General features: G+C 50.2%; 1 protein-coding gene across 1 annotated transcript; it reads right to left on the bottom strand.

Annotated features, from left to right (window-relative positions):
* Positions 1–8739: 8739 nt before the first annotated feature.
* On the bottom strand, positions 8740–21655 carry ZNF114 (zinc finger protein 114). The gene is made up of 4 exons (XM_030942638.1): positions 21647–21655; positions 18190–18267; positions 14585–14711; positions 8740–10585 (listed from the first exon to the last, which is right to left on the bottom strand). The coding sequence occupies exons 2-4, from the start codon at positions 18196–18198 to the stop codon at positions 9468–9470; spliced, it is 1254 nt and encodes a 417-aa protein (XP_030798498.1). The 5' UTR covers positions 18199–18267; positions 21647–21655; the 3' UTR covers positions 8740–9467.
* Positions 21656–22185: the final 530 nt, after the last annotated feature.

The raw sequence follows: 22185 nt of genomic DNA, 5'->3' as shown, positions 1-22185 counted from the left end.
CTGCCTCAGCCTCCCAAGTAGCTGAGATTACAGGTGCCCACCACCATGCCTGGCTATTTTTTGTATTTTTAGTAGAGATGGGGTTTCACCATGTTGGGCAGGCTGGTCTTGAACTCCTGACCTCAGGTGATCTGCCCACCTCAGCCTCCCAAAATGCTGGGATTACAGGCTTGAGCCACCACGCCGGGCCTATTCATCCATTTTTCTGAGACCTCTCCTGGAGCCGTGTTGGTCAGGGCAGTCACAACTGCAGATTCTCCGTGGTCCTCAGGCAGCAGAGGTTTCTCTCCTTTGTGGGCCAGCCAAGGGCTGTCCTCCATATCACCCGTGTACCCCAGGCCCATGGCATAGCCATCATCTGGAATGCTGCTAGTCCTTTGGCACGGGAAGAAGAGAGGATGGCACAGCAGGCAGTGACTTGTGAGGCTTGGACCTGATATGACACCTGTTTTCTTAGCTTACACTCAGCCAGAGTGGGTCACCTGGTCACCCTGAACTTCAAGGGGCACCGGGAAGCGTAGTCTTTTCATGTGTCTGGAAGGAGAGAAAAGAAGGATTATTTATGGACAGCCCTAACTCCAATCGCAGGGGCACAGAGAAAAAGCTGACCTTGACCTTTTCCTGCAGCAGGGGTGGGTGCAGGAGTGAGAGGGCTTAGAACACCATGATAACTCTTTCCTGTAGTTGAGTCATGCCAAATTCCCTGTCAAAATTTAATCCGTTGGTGTCAAAGCTATATAAAAACTTTTAAAAAATCAGGCTGGGCGTGGTGGCTCACGCCTGTAATCCCAGCACTTGGGGAGGCTGAGGTGGGTGGATCACTCGAGCCCAGGAGTGCAAGACCAGCCTGGTGAACATGCGAAACCCTGCCTCGACTGAAAATACAAAAATTAGCAGAGCATGGTGATGTGCACCTGTCTTCCAAACTACTCCAGAGGCTGAGGCATGAGAATTGCTTGAATCTGGGAAGCGGAGGTTGCAGTGAGCCGAGATCACAGTACTGCATGCACTCCAGCCTGGGTAATATAGTGAGACTGTCTCAAAAAAAAAAAAAAAAAAAAAAAAAAAAGTTCAAATCCAAACAGATAATCCATCATCTGCCTTCCTAATCCAGGAATGTAGCACCCTGAGCCCCCCCTTAAAATGGCTTGATAATAGTACATCCTTTTTCGTGTGAGAATATGATGAATTTATACACACAGCCTTAGAACAGTGGCCGGGCGCGGTGCCTCACGCCTGGAATCCCAGCACTTTGGGAGGCCGAGGTGGGTAGATCATCTGAGGTCAGGAGTTTGAGATCAGCCTGGCCAACATGGTGAAACGCTGTCTCCACTGAAAATATAAAATTAGCCGGGTGTGGTGGTGGGTGCCTGTAACCTCAACTACTTGGGAGGCTGAGGCAGGAGAATCATTTGAACCCGGGAGGCAGAGGTTGCAGGGAGCCAAGACCATGACACTGCACTCCAGCCTGGGCGACAAGAGTAAAACTCCATCTCAAAAAATAAATCAATCAATAAAAATAAATAGAATATCTTGATAATAGTACATACTGTTTTGTGTGAGAATAAAATGAACTGATACACAGCCTTAGAACAGTACCTGGCATGTAGTAAAAGCTCAGAAATATATGTGACTATTAGTAGAACAGCGATAAAGATGAAAATAGCGTAGTGTTTTCTATTTATTTATTCATTCATTCATTCATTTTTTGCATCTCACTCTCTCACCCAGGCTGGAGGGCAGTGGCGTAATCTCGGTTCACTGTAACCTCTGCCTCCCAGGTTCAAACAATTCTCCTGCCTCAGCCTCCCAAGTAGCTGGGATTACAGGCGCCTGCCACTATGCCTGGCTAATTTTTTTTTTTTTTTTTTTTTTTTTTTTTTTATATTTAAGACAGGATTTTACCATGTTGGCCAGGCTGGTCTCAAACCCCGACCTCAAGTGATGCTCCCATCTCAGCCTCTCAAAGTGCTGGGAATACAGGCATGAGCCACTGAGTCTGGCCTGGTTCAGCAATATTTGAGCCAGTTTTCCTTACAGAAAGAGAAATACTTATTTTTGTGTTTTAAATAAAACTGGTGTAGGAAAGTTTAAAAAAAAAAAAAAAAAAGACTCGATTTCTCCCCTTACAGCTGCACAGGAGGGGACATCCACACAGCTTTCCTCATTCATTTGATAAATATTTATTAAGCATGTACTGTGTGCCATATATCGTACTAGGTTCTGGGGATGGGAGAGTAAAGGAGAAAGTTGAAAATGGCATTTCAGGAGGGAGGGGGAAAGGCAGCTCCTCTGAGGCGTGGCTCCTGGCAGTGGAGCTGCTGTTCTTCCTCCCTGGGGGCCCAGGAAGTCTCATCTTGGTGTGGAGCTGAGTCCGTGACCACCAGCCCTACCTACCATTTTGGAGCGATTTCCACCTCTTTCCTTCCAAAGACAGCAGAGCAAGCACAGCAGACCGAGGCTTCTGATTTGCTCCCCATGCAAAACGGCCTCATAGACCACCACAGTTTGACGGACTCAGGCTAACCACAGCTGTCTGTCATCTCAAGGATCCTAGTCCCACACCGAGCAGGTTCACCTCCTCTACCTTCCCCTGGACCGGGGCTGGGCTCGCCACTTATAGATAGTCAACCCTGCAGCACCCAGCTCAGAATACATTGAAGGCCACTTTAGAGACGCCTGAGCATTCAACCTAGATTTTTTAGTTTTTGTTTTTTTGAGACAGGGTCTTGCTCTGTTGCCCAGGCTGGAGTGCAGTGGTACAATCTCGGCTTGCTCCAGCCTCCACCTCCCAAGTTCAAGTGATTCTCATGCCTCAGCCTCCTGAGCAGCTGGGACTACAGGTATGTGCCACCACGCCCGGCTAATTTTTGTATTTTTCGTAGAGATGGAGGTTTCCCCATGTTGGCCAGGCTGGTCTTGAACTCCTGGCCTCAAGTGATCCTCCCGCCTTGGCCTCCAAAAGTGAAAAAGACGTTTTAAAGTTTGACCTCTGGAATGCCTTTAATTTACGTGGTATAGTCTAAGAGAATAGCAGGTGAGTGCAGCTCAATCTTATCAGCAAAAGTGGAGGAAGGACTGAATTAAATTGTACTCAATAGCAGTGAAATTAGGGATATTTAATCATTTTCCTCCTCCAGGAGTGAGGCAGAAATGGGTACTGCCACATCCGGGCTGTGTGGTCTTGGGCCAGTGTCTTCAGCACTCTGAGCTGTGACTCATCCTGAAATCAGAGCTGGCAGCGAATCCCAGAGGCAGCTTTGTGTGGTGGGGAAGGCTCACTGGGAGGCAGTGTGGGTGTGAACCTGTTCATCATCATCTCTGTCAAGTGAAAAAACATGGGGATAGTCTAGAACAGTGGAAAACCGTATCCCAGATCCTTCGAGAGTTAGGAAACCACTTTAAGGGAAACTGACCAGCATTTAAAATTAGGAGTGAGCCAGGAAAGGTGGCTCACGCCTGTAATCGCAGCATCTTGGGGGGCTGAGGCGGGTGGATCACCTGAGGTCAGGAGTTCAAGACCAGACTGGCCAACATGATGAAACCCCATCTTTACTAAAAATACAAAAATTGGCTGGGCGTGGTGGTGCATGACTGTAATCCCAGCTACTCAGGAGGCTGAGGCAGGGGGATCGTTTGAACCTGGGGGAGAGAGGTTGCAGTGAACCAAGATCAATCATGCCTGGGTGACAGCGACACTCTGTCTTAAAAAAAAAAGAAAAAGAAGAAGAAATAGAGTGGAATATAAAGCATCGTGTAATACAGGGTGGTATTTTTAAAACTTTTTTTTTTTTTTTTTTTTTTTAGACGGAGTCTCACCCTGTTACTCAGGCTGGAGTGCAGTGGCGTGATCTCAGCTCACTGTAACCTCTGCCTCCTGGGTTAAAGCAATTCTCTGCCTCAGCCTCCTTAGTAGCTTGGATTACAGGTGCCCACCACCACACCCAACTTTTTTTTTTTTTTGTTATTTTTAGTAGAGATGGGGTTCACCATCTTGGCCAGGCTGGTCTGGAAATCCTGACCTCGTGATCCACCCGCCTCGGCCTCCCAAAGTGCTGGGATTACAGGCGTGAGCCACTGTGGCCGGCCTAAATTTTGTTTTTAATTGTATATATTTATGGGATGCAGTGTGATGTTTCGATACATATATAAATTGTGTAGTGATCAAATCAAGGTTATTAGCAAATCCATCATCCCAGACGCTTGTTATATCTTTGTGGTGAGAACATGCAAAATGTTCTAGCTATTTTGAAGTATACAATCCATTATTGTTGACTATAGAGGGTGGTATTCTTTTGTAACAGTATGTTGATGCGACCGGGCGCGGTGGCTCATGCCCGCCATTCCCAGCACTTTGGGAGACCGAGGCAGGAGGATCACTTGAGGCCGGGAATTCGAGACCAGCCTGGCTAACATGGTAAAACCCCATCTCTACTAAAAATAAAAAATTAAGGCCGGGCGCGGTGGCTCAAGCCTGTAATCCCAGCACTTTGGGAGGCCGAGACGGGTGGATCACGAGGTCAGGAGATCGAGACCATCCTGGCTAACACCGTGAAACCCCGTCTCTACTAAAAAACACAAAAAACTAGCCGGGCGAGGTGGCGGGCGCCTGTAGTCCCAGCTACTCCGGAGGCTGAGGCAGGAGAATGGCGTAAACCCGGGAGGCGGAGCTTGCAGTGAGCTGAGATCCGGCCACTGCACTCCAGCCTGGGCGATAGAGCGAGACTCCGTCTCAAAAAAAAAAAAAATAAAAAATAAAAAAATAAAATAAAATAAAAAATTAGCCAGGCGTAGTGGCGGGCGCCTGTAATCTCAGCTACTCAGGAGGCTGAGGCAGGAGAATTGCTTGAATCCTGGAAGCGGAGGTTTCTGTGAGCCCAGATCGTGCCACTGCACTCCAACCCGGGCAACAGAGCAAGACCTTGTCTCAAAAAAAAAAAAAAAAAAAAATGCTGATGCAAAATGATTTCTTACTGTGTGTCAGAATTTTGGAAGCCACTGGTAGACAGTCCTTAGTTTCACACAATGATTTTCAGACAACTGCCCATTCGTCAATTCCAACCACCTCGCCTCACTGCCAAAATCGAACATTTCTGGTCTCCCGGCGGCGCCGCCTTAGCAGGATCCGCCGCCAGGTGGCGCGCGCCCCCCGCCCGGAGTGGGTTTTGTCCCATCCCGGACTTAGATCTTCCAAGACAGTGATTTCCTTCTGTTCGGGTCTCTTCCCGAGGATCCGCTTTACTCGTGCTAGAAGCTCTGACCTCGAATGCAGTTTCAGAAGCAGAACCCTGCAGGGCGTTTCAGGCCGCAAAGAAGGGAAGTGGCTCTCCTAAGACCGTCCTGGCTTCAGTCCACGGCACTCATTAAATACCTCCCACGCCAGACGAGGTCCTCGTCCCCGGAGCAGGCGTCCCAGGGGTAAGGACACACACGAACCCTCCTGCCCCCATTCGCGACCCCGTCAGTGCAGGGAGGCTCCGGCCTGGGGCTGAAGAGCCGAGTCTCTCGTGCCTGACAGCACGGGGTCGAGCCCCTCCCGGCCACCTGCTGGCTGTGGGATCTTGGGCTTCGGGCTTGGCCTCACTCTGCCTTGGTTTCCCCCACTGTAGTGATAGTGATAACAGCAGCCACTTCATAGGGTTGCAGGCGTTGCATGAGTTAATAGATGCAAAGCGCTCAGAAGGGGGCCTGGCGTATGTTTGCTAAACCGATTGTTGAAAATTCTCAATTTACATCTGTGACAACTGAGGACCAGTTGGGGGTAGGGGTGGGGAACCCCCAAAGTCGGCTAAGTTCAGCCTCAGCGACTGGAGGCGGGAGGGGTGTCCCTCACCTACAGATATTTCCCCGCCTCCCGCGCCGGCCCCCTCCATCCCCAGCTGAATCCAGGCATTCTGATTTCAGCCATGGTCCTTCTCCTCCGGACAGCGCTCCCTGGGGGTGGGAGTGGACCCAGGCCCCTTGGCAAGGTCTGGGGCTGCCCTGGCGGAGCCCCCTCCCCTCCTCCTCTTCATTCCTTCCAGGATGGGGAGGGCCACGAGTCATCCAGATTCTATGATAAAGCGGCAGATTCCTGGGAATTGCAGGCAGCAGGGGTCCGGGAGAAAGGGCCAAGCTTGAGCCTGCTCAGTCACAGTGGGGGTCCCTGACCTGCAGGCCCTCCCCAAACACTGAAAGCTGAACTTAGCAGTGCTGGGTTATGCAGAATGGGCGCCTAGGAGGACCTCTGCTCTTACCAGTGGCATTTCTCTTTTCTCTCTCCTGTTTTGTTTTCTTTCTTTCTTTTTTTTTTTTTGAGACAGAGTCTTGCTCTGTTGCCCAGACTGGAGTGCAGTGGTGCGATCTCAGCTCACTGCAACCTCCACCTCCTGGGCTCAAGTAATTCTCCTGCCTCAGCCTCCCGAGCAGCTGGGACTACAGGTGCATGCCACCATGCCTGACTAATTTTTGTATTTTTAGTAGAGACCGGGTTTCACCACGTTGGCCAGGCTGGTCTTGAACTCCTGACCTCAAGTGATCCACCCGCCTCGACCTCCCAAAGTGCTGGGATTACAGGCGTGAGCCACTGCGCCCAGCCAACAATGACTTTTGTAAGATGCTCATTGGGAGGGCTTTGCAAAATTGGTATTGGCAGCCGTGTTTGTAATCTCTAAAGTGAGATACAGAACCAAGGTCTCTGGAATGAATATAACTAAGAAAGAATGAATGCCACCTGCACCCTACCTGCTTAGCCTTTCTTTTCCTGAAAGAAGGCACAAAGAAATATTCTATGCCATGCCATCATATGTAGCATAAACATCAAAACTAGAAAACAGGGTATTTGGGGATTTCTGCATAGGTGCAAATGTAAAGATGAAGGAGGGGGGCGAATGATAACAAAATGAACCACAGTGGTTTCCTCTGGGGGCTGGAGATAATCGTCCGTGAGGCACAGATGTGAATTGCCTGGCGTTTAATGATGAGCTGTTTATGGGCTTGGATTGTGAGTATAAGGGTAATCACTTTATTAACTTTGAAACGTCGTGGTGTCAGGTGCCTGTAATCCCAGCTACTCTGGAGGCTGAGGTAGGAGAATCATTTGAACCTGGGAGGCAGAGGTTGCAGTGAGCTGAGATTGCACCACTGCACTCCAACCCAGGCAACAAGAGCAAAACTCCATCTTGGAAAAAAAAAAATGTATGTGTACATTTTCATACATTTTCAGGTAGTCATATTTCCCAATTTTTATTTATTTTTGTTTTTTGAGGTGGAGTTTCACTCTTGTTGCCCAGGCTGGAGTGCAATGGCACAATTTCAGCTCACCGCAACCTTCGCCTCCCGGATTCAAGCAATTTTCCTGCCTCAGCCTCCTGAGTAGTTGGGATTATAGGCATGAGCCACCATACCTAATTATATATTTTTAGTAGTGACAGGGTTTCTCCATGTTGGTCAGGCTGGTCTCGAACTCCTGACCTCAGGCATTCTGCCCACCTTGGCCTCCCGAACTGCTGGGGTTACAGGCATGAGCCACCATGCCGGGTCATTTCCCAACTTTTAAAAAATTGAAAAGAGGCCGGGCACAGTGGCTCATGCCTGTAATCCTGGCACTTTGGGAGGCCAAGGCAGGCAGGTCACTTGAGGTCAGGAGTTTGCGACCAGCCTGGCCAACATGGTGAAACCTCATCTCTACTAAAAATACAAAAATTAGCTGGGTGTGGTGGTGGATGTCTGTAATCCCAGCTACTCGGGAGGGTAAGGCAGGAGAATCACTTGAGCCTGGGAGGCGGAGGTTGCAGTGAGCCGAGACTGACCACTGCTCTCCAGCCTGGATGACAGAGCAAGACTCTGTCTCAAAATAAATACATAAATAAATAAAGTAAAAATAAAAAGAAGACATTAAACAGTGCTCATTGTGGAAAGTGAATCTATGTGCCCTTAGTAAAGAAGATGAGAAGAATGGAGATGGCAGGGAAACTGACCAAATAGGACACATCAGACTGACAAAGTCATAACAAGTACCCCAAGTTGGTACCAAAAAGACTACATACTCTGACCATAATGCAGTTGCACAGTGACCGATAAGACAAAAATGGTCTCATGGAGCATATGAATCACAAGTCGAAACTGAATGAGGCTCAAAGAAGGCTTCACATTGAAAATGAGACCATGTGTATGTGAGTGAGTTGTAATGAACCTGCTATATATTAACATTTATGTGGCAGAGCTGGGAGGGTGCAAAGAGGGATATCCTTCATCTTGTAGCATTTTTTTTAGAAAGGAAAAACTGGAAAATCATTAACATTTACAGTGTTTCAGTCCTACTGTGCACTCATTGTGCCTAAGTGAAGAGCTGGACCCGAAAGCTGCCTCACCTCGCCTTTCGCCTTTCCTTTCCCTTCCCCTTTCCTTTCCTTTTTTTCTTCTTTCCTCCCTCCCTCCCTCCCTCCCTCCCTCCCTCCCTCCCTCCCTTCCTTCCTTCCTTCACTTTGTCACCCAGGCCGGAGTGCAGTGGTGCAAACAGCTCACTGCTGCCTCAGGCTCCCAGGCTCAAACGATCCTCCTGCCTCAGCTCCCCAGGTAGCTGGGACTACAGGCATGTGCTACCATGCCTGGTTAATTCTTGCATTTTGTTGTTGTTGTTGAGATGGGGTTTCTCCATGTTGCCCAGGCTGGTCTCAAACTCCTGGACTCAAGCAATCCTCCCACCTTGGCCTCCCAAAGTGCTAGGATTACAGGTGTGAGTCACCGCACCCAGCCTTGAAAGATTTCTTATTTTTATTCCAATTGTAGCCTCCCTCCAGGATGTGGATTCACGTGTAACATGAGTGGTAAGTGTTTAAAGAGGACTTTCCCACATTTTTTTTTTTGAGATGGAGTCTCGCTCTGTCACCCAGGCTGGAGTGCAGTAGTGCAATCTCAGCTCACTGCAAGCTCCGCCTCCCAGGTTCACGGCATTCTCCTGCCTCAGCCTTCAGAGTAGCTGGGACTACAGGCTCCCACCACCATGCCTGGCTAATTTTTTGCATTTTTAGTAGAGATGGGGTTTCACCATATTAGTCAGGATGGTCTTGATCTCCTGACTTCATGATCCACCTGCCTCGGCCTCCCAAAGTGCTGGGATTACAGGTGAGCCACCGTGCCCAGCAGGTCTTTCCTACATTTTTTACTTCCGTAAGGAGTCTCTGCAGTGTGAGTTCTTGTATGAACCATGAATTTGAGACCACACTGAAGGTTTTGTCATATTCCTTTTAGATTCACAGTTTCTCTCCAGGGTGAGAACAAATGTCTACTCAAGATGAATGAAGAGGAAAGGCTTTCCCTAGACTTTACCTTCGCAGGGTTTTGGGTTTTTTTTCACATTTCTGTAAGATAGGAGAGTTCAGGGAAGATGTTCTCATGCATGCTAGCTGCTTGAGCTCCCTTCCAATATGTCCTCCTCACATGTTCAGTACCGTTAGAAAATTAATGAAGATTTTCCCACCTTCCTTTCATTCATAGCACTTCTCATCATTGTGAGTCTTCAGATGTTTTTTAAGTCCTGACGACTTTGTGAAGTCTTTTCCACATGTCTTACATTTATAGGGTTTCTCTCCAGTGTGGCTCCTTATATGTGTATACTTTGAGGACTCCCTGATGACTTTCCCACATTCTTCACATTCATAGGGCTTCTTCCGCACGACGTGCTTTCTTAAATGCTTATTAAGGTGTATGGAATATCTAAAGGCTTTTCCACATTTCCCACATTCATACGGTTTCTCTCCGGTGTGAATTTTCATATGTCTCATAAGGAATGACTGATAAAAAAAGGCTCTGCCACATTCGGGACATTTGTGGGTTTTCTCTCCAGTGCAGTGACTCTTGTGTGAACCGGAATTTGGAGCGTTGGCAGAGGTTGCTCCAGTTCGACAATCCTTCTCATTTGTCTCTGCGGTATACGACTGCATCTGCATGGCATGAATTGAGTTATTTCTGGAAGTGTTCTCGCACGGAGTAAAATCATACATTTTCTCGCGAACATGAGTGTTGTGTGCCCTAAGGGATCCATCTTCATGGAAAGCTTCTCCAAATGGATTCTGTTGGTGCCTGTTTGCTCCTGTCTCAATTTCATCACGTATATGATGCACAGTGTTCTGACTGCCAGTCCATGTGCTTGATTTCAGCTCTGTTTTTCTCCCACACAGAACCCACTGAATGTTCTGCCCCAAGACTTCATCGTGTCCGTTGTTTTCATGTGTTTTTTGACTATCGTTTAAGAAAGGATTATACTTGAAAATACTTGAGTCACATGTTAGTATACCTTGTCTTGTGGAATCTCCCTGTGAAGGCACACGCCTGCAGGTAGGTTTAGAGTGGTTCCTCATTTCATGATCTTCACAGACGCTAACAGGAGATTCATCTTTCTCAGGGGCAACTGCAGGTGGCTTCACATTATTCGCCCCCTGCCTGTGTGGTCCCTCTCTTTTGGGGCATCTCCAGTCTTCTCTTAAGGTGGAGAGCTGGGAACTGATGCTCGTGAGACACACTCTGTTGGCTTCAGAAAATGTTCTTTTAGGAAGAATATCCGGCTGAGGGGTTGCATCTTTGGTTTCGCACGGAGTCGCCCAGTCTGAAATACAGTGGCACAACAGTTAAATTCTTTGTTGAAAGTAAAGGTGGGTTAGAGATGATGACATAGGCAATGTCCGTGTGGATTTCCCTTCCTTCCTTCCTTCCTTCCTTCTATCCTTCAGGCAAGGTCCTTCATGACGGAAGGGAAATCCTCAAGGCCCCGAACTCCCTCCTCCGGAAAGGGGGGGGAAGAAGAAGAAAGAAAGGAGGAAGGAGGCAGCTCCTCCGCCGGGAAGGCGGAAGGCGGCGGAGGAGGCAGGAGGAGGAGGGGAAGGAGGGGGAAGAAGGTGTAGGGGAAGGAAGGGAAGGCGGAGAAGGAGGAGGAGAAGGAAGGAGGAAGGAGGGCAGGGAGGAAGGCAGGGGGGGCTGAGGGGGCGGGGGGAGGAGGGGGGAGGAGGGGGGGGGGGGAGGGCGGAGGGAGGGAGGAGGGGAGGGAGGGAAGGCTGGGAGGGAGGGGGGGAGGAGGGGAAAGGGGGGGAGGGAGGTTGAGGGAGGAGAGGGAGGGATGGAGGGGGGTGGGCGAGGGATGGAGGCGGGAGGGAGGGAGGAGGAGGGAGGGTGTCTTCTTGTTCTGCCCAGGCGGCTGGAGAGCGTGGCTTCATTCCTTCCTCCTTCCTCCTTCCTTCCTTACTTCTTCCTCATCCTTCTTTCTCTCTCTGTCTCTCTCTCTCTCTCATTCTCTCTTTCTGTCTTTCTCTCTTTTCTTTCAACAGAGTCTTGCTGTGTGGCCCAGGCTGGAGTGCAGTGGCATGATCTTTGCTCATTACAACTTCTGCCTCCCAGGTTCAAGCAATTCTCTGGCCTCAGCCTCCCGAGTATCTGAGATGACAGGTGCGTGCCAGCATGTCTGGCTAGTTTTTGTATTTTCAGTTGAGATGGGGTTTTGCCATGTTGACCAGGCTGGTCTTGAATTCCTGGCCTCATGTGATCCACCTGCCTCAGCCTCCCAAAGTGTTGGGATTACAGGCGTTAGCCAACGCACCCAGCCTCTGTGTGGATTTCTTTCTAAATGTTCCCTCAACGTATATGATAAAAATGTGAAGGGGAAGAAAGCAAGAGGAAGGAAGCAGAGAAAGACCTCAGGGATTCTGCAGTGTCAGGAATGTGATGATGGTAAGGTCAGGGGTTCAACACGGAGAGCATCATGTTACTGAGGAATGGTTCTGCAGAGATCAAGGAAATGATCAGGAATTCTAAATGGAAGAGAATTGGACAGAGAGTCCATGTGAAATTTTTATTTTTTTGAGTTGAGGGTCTCAGTGGGTTCCCCAGGCACTGGGCGCAGTGGCTATTCATAGGCTTAATCATAACACACTGCAGCCTTGAGCTCTTGGGGTCAAGTGATCCTCTTGCCTCAGTCTCCCGAGTAACTGGCTCCATGTGCAATTTTTTTTTCTTGGAGATGGAGTCTTGCTCTGTTGCCCAGGCTGGAGTGCAGTGGCCAGATCTCAGCTCACTGCAAGCTCCGCCTCCCGGGTTTACACCATTCTCCTGCCTCAGTCTCCCGAGTAGCTGGGACTACAGGCGCCCACCACCACTCCTGGCTAGTTTTTTTGTATTTTTTAGTAGAGACGGGGTTTCACCGTGTTAGCCAGGATGGTCTCAATCTCCTGACCTCGTGATCCGCCTGTCTCGGCCTCCCAAAGTGCTGGGATTACAGGCTTGAGCCACCGTGCCCGGCCTCCATGTGCAATTTTAAGGAGAAAAGGAACAGGCCTTTCTCTGGGAAACATGAATATATGAGAGGATGGATAAAAGTCAAAAAACATAAGCTCAGCCAGGCGCAGTGGCTCACGCCTGTAATCCCAGCACTTTGAGAGGCTGAGGTGGGTGGATCACCGGAGGTCAGGAGTTTGAGATCAGCCTGACCAACGTGTTGAAGCTCCGTCTCTACTAAAAATACAAAAATGAGCCGGGCATGGTGGTGTGTGCCTGTAATCCCAGCTACTCGGGAGGCTGAGACAGGAGAATTGCTTGAACCCAGGAGGCAGAGATTGCAGTAAGCTGAGATTGTACCACTGCACTCCAGCCTGGGCAAGAGGGTACCTGTTTTTTCTTTCTTTCTTTTTTCTTTTTAAATTAAAAAAACTTTTTTAAGACAAAAAAGAACAGGGTTTTGTCATGTTGGCTGGGCTGGTCTCGACCTCCTGGCCTCAAGTAATCCTCCCTCCTGCCTGAGCCTCCCAAAGTGCTAGAATTACAGGTGTGAACCACTGTGCCTGGCCTATAGGTCTCCTTAGCTGCTCTGTAGATAACAACTTGAAAATTACAAAGCATTAAGTTTTCACTTTGAGATATTCCTTCAGGTCCTGCATTCTGATGAAATGATTACGCCAACTGGTCTGAGGAATGCCGTGAGAAACTGATGTACCAAAGAATGTACTTTCCTCATCCCGATGATTTCATGCCCCTTCCTCTGACCAATCAACATCTCCAATTCTCCAGTCCCATGCCCTTCATGATCCCCTTGAAAATGAGAGCAGTGGCTCATGCCTGTAATGCCAACACTTTGGGATGCCAAAGCGGGTGGATCTCTTGAGGTCAGGAGTTCGAGACCAGCCTTGCCAACATGATGAAACCCCGTCTCTACTAAAAATACAAAAATGAGCCGGGTATGGTGGTGTGTGCCTGTAGTCCCAGCTACTCGGGAGGCTGAGGCAGGAGAATTGCCTGAACCCAGGAGGCAGAGGTTGCAGTGAGCGGAGATCGCACCATTGCACTCCAGCCTGGGCAACAAGAGTGAAACACAGTCTCAAAAAACAAAAAAACGAGAACCCCAGAACCCCTCAGGGAGAAGAATTTGAGCGTCTCCTCCCATCTTCTCAGTCAGCACCAGATAATCATGAAACTTTCTCTGTTGCAAACCTTGCTGTCTCAGTGGCGTGAACCTGTGGCTCTGTTACCATGCTGCTGGCTTACAAACCTGTTGGTCCTGTAATGTTCACATCTACCTGACACTGAGATGCATGAATGCCTGGACAAAACTGCTCTGCACTGTTTTCAGACCACTTCTTGCTCCAAATGAGAGGGCAGACTGGGTTTGCCTAGTGGAGATCCTGTTCACTGGGCAAGCACGTGGTGTAAAGGAACTATGCCAAGACTTTCTGTGAAATGGACACAAGCTTTGGTTTGCTGGGGTTCCGAAGCTAATGATGTGTGAATAGAAGAGCAACAGTGGTCCCTCTACTTTTCTCATCAATGCACTAAAACTCTGCCAAAAGGGCTCAGAATGACCCTTTTCCCATGTGCCATGTTCACCTACATAAGGATCCCCCAAAGTCTGTTCGATCACCAAGAGAATAAAAATGTAATGTATTAGTTGGGCGTGGTAGAGCACGCCTGTAATCCCAGATACTCAGGAGGCTGAGGCAGGAGAATTGCTTGAGCCCAGGAGGCGGAGGTTGCAGTGAGCTGTGATGGTGCCACTGCACTCCAGCCTGGGTGACAGGGTGAGACCCCATCTTCATGAAAAGAAAAATAAAGGCTGGGTGTGGTGGCTCACGCCTGTAATCCCAGCACTTCGGGAGGCCAAGGTGGGAGGATCACTTGAGGTCAGGAGTTCAAGACCAGCCTAGCCAATGTGGTGAAATCTGCCTCTACTAAAAATACAAACAAAAATTAGCCAGGTGTGGTGGTGGGCACCTGTATTCTCAGCTACTAGGGAGGCTAAGGCAAGAGAATTGCATGAACCCAGGAGGCAGAAGTTGCAGTGAGCTGAGATGATGCCACTGCACTCCAGCCTGGGAGATAGAGTGAGACCCTCTCTCAAAAAATTAAAATAAAATAAAATAAAATAAAATAAAATAAAATAAAATAAAATAAAATAATGTAGCAAACTGATTTCCAGTTTCACAGTGAACCCTACATCTACTACTTGGGGGGCAACAGTTTTGTCTCAGGAATTTAACCCAGTTCCCATTTTCCAATGCACTTCCCAGAACACGGTTCCAAACCAGCACTGGTCCCGTCACTAAGTGCAGGAAGGGGGCCTCCTTACCTATGAATGCCAGGTTCCTAGAGTTTTCCAGCATCACGTCTCTGTAGAGATTCCTCTGAGCTGGGTCCAGCAGGGTCCACTCCTCTTTGGTGAAGTTCACAGCCACGTCTGCGAAGGTCACCGAGTCCTAAAAACAGCACACGCGGTTTGGCTCAGTGGGGTGTCCTGTTATCAATTTGAACTGTGACCCCGTTCTCCACAAAAAAAGGTACATTGAGGTCTTAACCCTTGGTACCTGCAAAGGTGACCTGATTTGAGAACTAGAGTCTTTGCAGGTGTCAGTGAATTAAGACGAGGCTGTGGCTGGGCACAGTGGCTCACACCTGTAATCCCAGCACTTTGGGAGGTTGAGGTGGGTGGATCACAAGGTCAGGAGTTTGAGACCAGCCTGGCCAACATGGTGAAACCCCATCTCTACTACAAATATAAAAAATTAGCCAGGCATGGTGGCAGGTGCCTGTAGTCCCAGCTACTCGGGGGGCTGCGGCAGAGAGCTGCTTGAACCCAGGAGGTGGAGGTTGCAGTGAGCCGAGATCATGCCACTGCACTCCAGCCTGGGCTACAAAGTGAGACTCTGTCTCAAAAAAAAAAAAAAGGTGACATTGTACTGGGGTTGCGTGGGCCCTAATCCAGTGACTGGTGTCCTTATAAGAAGAGGAAATGGCCGGGCACGGTGGCTCAAGCCTGTAATCCCAGCACTTTGGGAGGCCGAGACGGGCGGATCACGAGGTCAGGAGATCGAGACCATCCTGGCTAACACGGTGAAACCCCGTCTCTACTAAAAATACAAAAAACTAGCCGGGCGAGGTGGCGGGCACCTGTAGTCCCAGCTACTCGGGAGGCTGAGGCAGAAGAATGGCGTAAACCCGGGAGGCGGAGCTTGCAGTGAGCTGAGATGATCCGGCCACTGCACTCCAGCCTGGGCGACAGAGCGAGACTCCGTCTCAAAAAAAAAAAGAAGAAAAAAGGAAATCTGGCCAGGTGCGGTGGCTTACGCCTGTAATCCCAGCACTTTGGGAGGTTGAGGCAGACCGATTGCTTGAGGCCAGGAGTTCAAGTCCAGCCTGGGCAACAAAGTGATAACCTGTCTCTACAAAAAATAAAAACAATTACCCATGAGTGTGGGTGGGCGCCTGTAGTCCCAGCTACCCGGGAGGCTGAGGAGGGAGGACTGCCTGAGCCTGGGAGGTGGAGGTTGCAATGAGCTATGATCCTGCCACTGCAGTCCAGCCTGGGCAACAGAGCAAGACCCTGTCTCAAAACAAACAAACAAAAAATATATATATAAAAGAAGGGGAAATGTGGACAGAGGAGGGACACAGAGGGAAGAATGCCATTTGGTGAGGGAGGCAGAGACCGGAGTGATGGGTCCACAAGCCAGGGAATGCCAAGGATGTCAGTGACTACCAGCAGCTAGGTAAGAACATGGAACAGGCCGGGCGCGGTGGAGCAAGCCTGTAATCCCAGCACTTTGGGGGGCCGAGACGGGCGGATCACAAGGTCAGGAGATCGAGACCATCCTGGCTAACCCGTCTCTACTAAAAAATACAAAAAAACTAGCCGGGCGAGGTGGCGGGCGCCTGTAGTCCCAGCTACTTGGGAGGCTGAGGCAGGAGAATGGCATAAACCCGGGAGGCAGAGCTTGCAGTGAGCTGAGATCTGGCCACTGTACTCCAGTTTGGGCGACAGAGCAAGACTCTGTCTCAAAAAAAAAAGAACATGGAACAAATTCTTTCTTGGAGCCTCCAGAAGGAACCAACCCTGCCGCCATTTTGATCTTGGACTTCCAGCCTGCAGAACTGTGAGAAAATCAATGTCTGTTGCTTAAGCCACCCCATCTGTGATAGTTACAGCAGCCTGAAGAGCCTAATGCAACGGGAAGAGCATACACTCTATTGGTAGAGATTGACATCCGGTCGTATGACTCAGGTGCTCTTTCTTCTGAGACAGGGTCTTGAGCTGTCACACAGGCTGGAGTGCAGTGGTGCAAACGCAGCTCACGGCAACCTCTAACTGCTGGGCTCAAGCGATCCTCCCACCTCAGCCTCCCAAGTGGCTGGGACAACCGGCACACACCATCGTTTGTGGCCCTGTCTCAGGAAAAAGAGTACCTGAGTCCCGCGACCGGACTTCAGTCTCCACCAGTTGACCAACTGTGTGTCTTTCTGATGCATTAGCCTGTTCAGGCTGTCATAACAAACGATCACAGAGTGGGGGCTTAAAAATCCTTAAACCCTGGCCAGGTGCAGTGGCTCATGTCTGTGATCCCAGCACTTTGGGAGGTCGAGGCGGGCGGATCACCTGAGGTCAGGAGTTCAAAACCAGCCTGGCCAACATGGAGAAACCCCATCTCAACTAAAAATACAAAAATTATCCAGGCGTGATGGCAGGCGCCTGTAATCCCAACTACTCGGGAGGCTGAGGCAGGAGAATCACTTGAACCTGGAACGTGGAGGTTGCAGTGAGCCAAGATCATGCCATTGCACTTCAGCCTGGGCAACGAGAGTGAAACTCTGTCTCAAAAAAAAAAAAAAAAAATTTGGAGTGGGGTAGGCCAGACGTGGTGGCTCACACCTGTAATCCCACCACTTTGGGAGGCCAAGGCGGGAGGATCACGAGGTTAGGAGATCAAGACCATCCTGGCTAACACGGTGAAACCCCGTCTCTACTAAAAATACAAACAATTAGCCGGGCGTGGTGGCGGGCGCCTGTAGTCCCAGCTACTCGGGAGGCTGAGGCAGGAGAATGACGTGAACCCAGGAGGCGGAGCTTGCAGTGAGCCGAGATGGTGCCACTGCATTCCAGCCTGGGCAACTGAGCAAGACTCCGTCTCAAAAAAAAAAAAAAAAAAACAACTTTGGAGTGGGGCACGGCTTAGTCCACTCCTTGTTATCTGCAGGTCATGACAGTTGCGGGGAAACCTGCTACCAGGAGAGCACTGCCCGCTGCATAAATGCCTAGTGTCCCCTGCAAGACCCCGAGTTCCATAAGACAAAGACACTTTCTTTTTATTTTACTTTATTATTATTTTTAGAGACAGAGTCTTACTCTGTCCCCCAGGCTGGAGTGCAGTGGAGTGATCAGTCCTCACTGTAGCCTCACTCTCCTGGGCTCAAGCGATTCTCTCACTTCAGCTTCTTAAGTAGCTGGGACTACAGCCATGCACCACCATGCCAGGCATTTTTTTTTTATATTTATAGAGACGAGGGTCTTGCTATGTTGCCCAGGCTGGTATCAAATTCGTGGCCTCAAATGATCCTCCTGTCTCAGCCTCCCAAAGTCCTGGGATTACAGGCTTGAGCCACTGCACCCCACCAAAGATACTTTCATCTCCTTTCTTAGCGTGCTTTGCAGCAGAACGTGAAGCCCACAGGCAGCCAGGATGAGGCGTGGAAAGGACTGGTCCGTACTGGGGTGGGGGTGGTGCCATGAGAATCCCCAGGGCAGCGTCTCTCTCCAAGCAGAGGTGCAGAGACCTGGGACAGCACGGCTGGCGGTGGGCCTTGCCCGGCTGCATGTGCTTTCCCTAACTCCCAGCCACAGGCAGAGGCACATTCACTCGTGGGAACAATACCCTTCTGGGAGAGGGTGAGCTGCCAACTCACCTGGGACATATTTGTCACCAACGCGACGGCCAGTCCTGGCTTCCCTGTGTTTCCTTCAAGGAGGCAGGCGAGGTAGAGCTTGGGAGAAGAATGGAGCTGTGAGAATCCAGGCCCCCTGCCTTCCCTATACTCCTATGTGGACCCTGCCTGACATTAATCTCAGCATATAAATGCATGCGTGCACATATACCCCACACACACCCACACTCCCCAAACCCCCTCGCACCCACCCACCCACACACACCCCCCACACACCAACACTCCCCAAACCCCTCACACCCACCCACCCCCACCCACACCCACCCCTCACACACCCACACTCCCCAAACCCCGCACACCCACCCACCCAAACCACACACACACACACCCCACACACACACCCACACTCCGCAAACCCCCGCCCACCCACCCACACCCACCCACCCACCCACACACACCCACCCACACACCACACCCACACTCCCTAAACCCCTCACACCCACCCACCCACACCCACACTCCCCAACCCCTCACACCCACCCACCCACACCCACCCACATACACACACACCCCCACACAAACCCACACTCCCCAAAACCCCTCACACCCACCCACCCACACCCACACCACGCACCCCCCACACACACCAACACTCCCCAAACCCCGCACACCCACCCATCCACACCCACACACACCCCCCACACACACCCACACGCCCCAAACCCCTCCCACCCACCCACACACACCCACCACCCACCACACACCTACCACACACACCCTCACACACCCACACGTCCCAAACCCCCTCGCACCCACCCACCCACACACACACACCCCACACACCCACACTCCCCAAACCCCACAACCCCCACCCACCCACACACACCCACCCACACACCACACCCACCCACACACACACACCCACCCACACACACCCCCCCTCACATGACCCACACTCCCCAAACCCCATTGCACCCACCCACCCACACACACCCCTCACACACCCACACTCCCCAAAACCCCTCACACCCACCCACCCACACCCACCCACACACCCACCCACACCCCCCACACACCCCACACACACACCCCCACACACACCCACACACACACACCCCTCAACAACCCCACACTTCCCAAACCCCTCACACCCACTCACCCACACCCACCCACACACACCCCTCACACACCCACACTCCCTGAAACCCTCACACCCACCCACACACCCCACACTCTCCAAACCCCCTCGCACCCACCCACCCACACTCCCCAAACCCTCACACCCACCCACCCACACACACCCCCCCACCCACACACACCCCCCCCACACACCCACATTCCCCAAACCCCTCACACCCACCCACACACACACCCACACACCCACACTCCCCAAACCCCCTCCCACCCACCCACACACACCCACGCACACATCTATATTTTAATTTAATTTTTTAAAGACAGAGTCTTGGCTGGGCGCGGTGGCTCAAGCCTGTAATCCCAGCACTTTGGGAGGCCGAGACGGGCGGATCACGAGGTCAGGAGATCGAGACCATCCTGGCTAACACGGTGAAACCCTGTCTCTACTAAAAACTACAAAAAACTAGCCGGGCGACGTGGTGGCGCCTATAGTCCCAGCTACCCGGGAGGCTGAGACAGGAGAATGGCGTGAACCCGGGAGGCGGAGCTTGCAGTGAGCTGAGATCCGGCCACAGCACTCCAGCCTGGGTGACAGAGCGAGACTCCGTCTCAAAAAAAAAAAAAAAAAAAAAAAAAAAAAAAAAAAAAAAAAAAAAGACAGAGTCTTGTCCTGTTGCCCAGGCTGGAGTGCGGTAGTGCAATCACGGCTCACTACAACCTCAAACTTCTGGGCTCCAGTGATCCTCCTGCCTCAGCCTCCTGAGTAGCTGAAGGTACAGGCATGCGCCCCCACGCCCCCTGATTTTTCATATTTATTTTCATAGGGATGGGGTCTCACTATGTTGCCTAGGCTGGTCTCAAATTCCTGGCCTCAAGCAGCAATTTTTTTTTATTGAGGTGAAATTTGCATATCATGAAGTTAACCATTTTAAGTGAACAATGCAGTGGCATTTAGTGCATTTGCAATGTTGTACAAATGTCACCTCTGCCTAGTTCCAAATAATTTTCGTCACCACAAAATAAAACCCCATCCCCCTTAGCAGTCATTTCCCATTCTCCCCTTCACCCAGCTCCTGGCAGCCACTGATCTAATTGCATTTTTTTTTTTTTTTTTTTGAGACAGAGTCTCGCTCTGTTGCCCAGGCTGGAGTGCAGTGGCACGATCTCAGCTCACTGCAGCCTCCGTCTCCCTGGTTCAAGCAATTCTCCTGCCTTAGCCTCCTGATTAGCTGCCATTACAGGCCCCTGCCATCACACCTGGCTAATTTTTTATACTTTTAGTAGAGATGGGATTTCACCATGTTGGCCAGGCTGGTCTCAAACTCCTGACCTCCAGTGATTTGCCCACCTCAGCCTCCCAAAGTGCTGGAATTAGGGGTGTGAGCACCACACCTGGCCCATAGCGGTATTCATTACAGTCCAAAGTAGAAACAACCTAATATTGATCAATGGATGAACAAAGAAAGCAAACGTGGTCTATCCACACCATGGAATATTATCCAGCCATAAAACGGACTGAGGCACTGACACACACTACAACACGGGTGAGCTCTGAAAACAGGATGCTGAGTGAACGAAGCCAGACACAGAAGACCGCAGTGTATGACTCCATTGAAAACGAAATGTCCAGAATAGGCGAATCTACACAGACAGAAAGTAGATGAGAGGTTGTCCAGGGCTGGGGGAGATGAGGGACTGGGAGACGACCACTGAAGGATACAGGGCTTCTTCGGGGGTGATGGAAATGTTCTAAATTTGCGGGACATACACGTCTGTGAATATACTAAAAACCATTGATTTGCACCCTTTAAGAAGGTTAATTGGGCCGGGTGCAGTGGCTCACGTCTGTAACCCAAGACTCTGGGAGGCCGAGGCAGGTGGATCACTTGAGGTCAGGAGTTCGAGACCATCCTGGCCAACATGGTGAAACCCCATCTCTACTAAAAATACAAAAATTAGCTGGGCGTGTTGGCAGGTGCTTGTGATCCCAGCTACTTGGGAGGCTGAGGCAGGAGAATCAGTTGAACCTGGGAGGTGGAGGTTGCAGTGAGCTGAGACTGCACCACTGCACACCCCAGCCTGGGTGACAGAGCGAGACTCTGTCTCAAAAAAAAAAAAAAAAAAAGACGTTTCAAATATAAGATGAAGAGTGTTCATGTTACTGGGAAGTCAGATTTTTAGTGTAAGAGGAAAAAGTTTCAAATATAAGATGAAAAGGCTTCATATCATCATGAACACACACATACACACATACACACATACACACACACACAATGTCTCCCTGGTCAGTCTGTTCATAGAAAATGCTTAGTAGAATTAACAAGCAGGAAGCGATGAATACCCTTGGAGACATGGCTGGTCCGGGAACAGGAAATTTCCAGTGTGAGCCTTGCGGTGCCAGATGGCAGGGGAGCTGCTCCAGACCGCGTTAGGAGGATGCACAGCGGCCGGAAAGGTCTCCCAGCAGCCCGATTTGAACTACGAAGTGAATCATTGCAATGGATGGAAACACACTGAACAGTAAAAATACCTGTGTTCATAATGATACCCAGAAAGAGAAAGCCAGAGGGGGAAGAAAACCACAAGACTTGGTTAATAAAGAGGAAAAATTAAGCCTTTACTTTGCCTTTCCAATAAGAAAAGAAATGGAATAGCCTTATTGATGACAGAAAACTACAGAATTCCAGCTATTTATTTTTTATTTTTTTTTTTGAGACAAGGTCTCATTCTGTCATCCAGGATGGAGTGCAGTGGGGAGATCTCAGCTCACAGCAGCCTCCCGAGTTCAAGTGATTCTCCTGCCTCAACTTCCCAAGTAGCTGGGACCGCAAGCACCTGCCACCACGCCCAGCTAATATATATGCATATATATATTTTTAA

The sequence above is a fragment of the Rhinopithecus roxellana genome, chromosome 12 (assembly GCF_007565055.1).
Source record: "Rhinopithecus roxellana isolate Shanxi Qingling chromosome 12, ASM756505v1, whole genome shotgun sequence".
Taxonomy (NCBI): Eukaryota; Metazoa; Chordata; class Mammalia; order Primates; family Cercopithecidae; genus Rhinopithecus; species Rhinopithecus roxellana.
Note: the sequence above shows the minus strand (reverse complement) of the source record. Positions and strands in the feature narration are given on the sequence as shown.

What these genes read in the sequence shown, in the direction of transcription:
- ZNF114 (XM_030942638.1), bottom strand. An exon ending in TAGGAACCTGGCATTCATAG is followed by an intron (nt 10,586 to 14,584) that starts GTAAGGAGGCCC and finishes ACTGTATTTCAG; the next exon opens with ACTGGGCGACTCCGTGCGAA.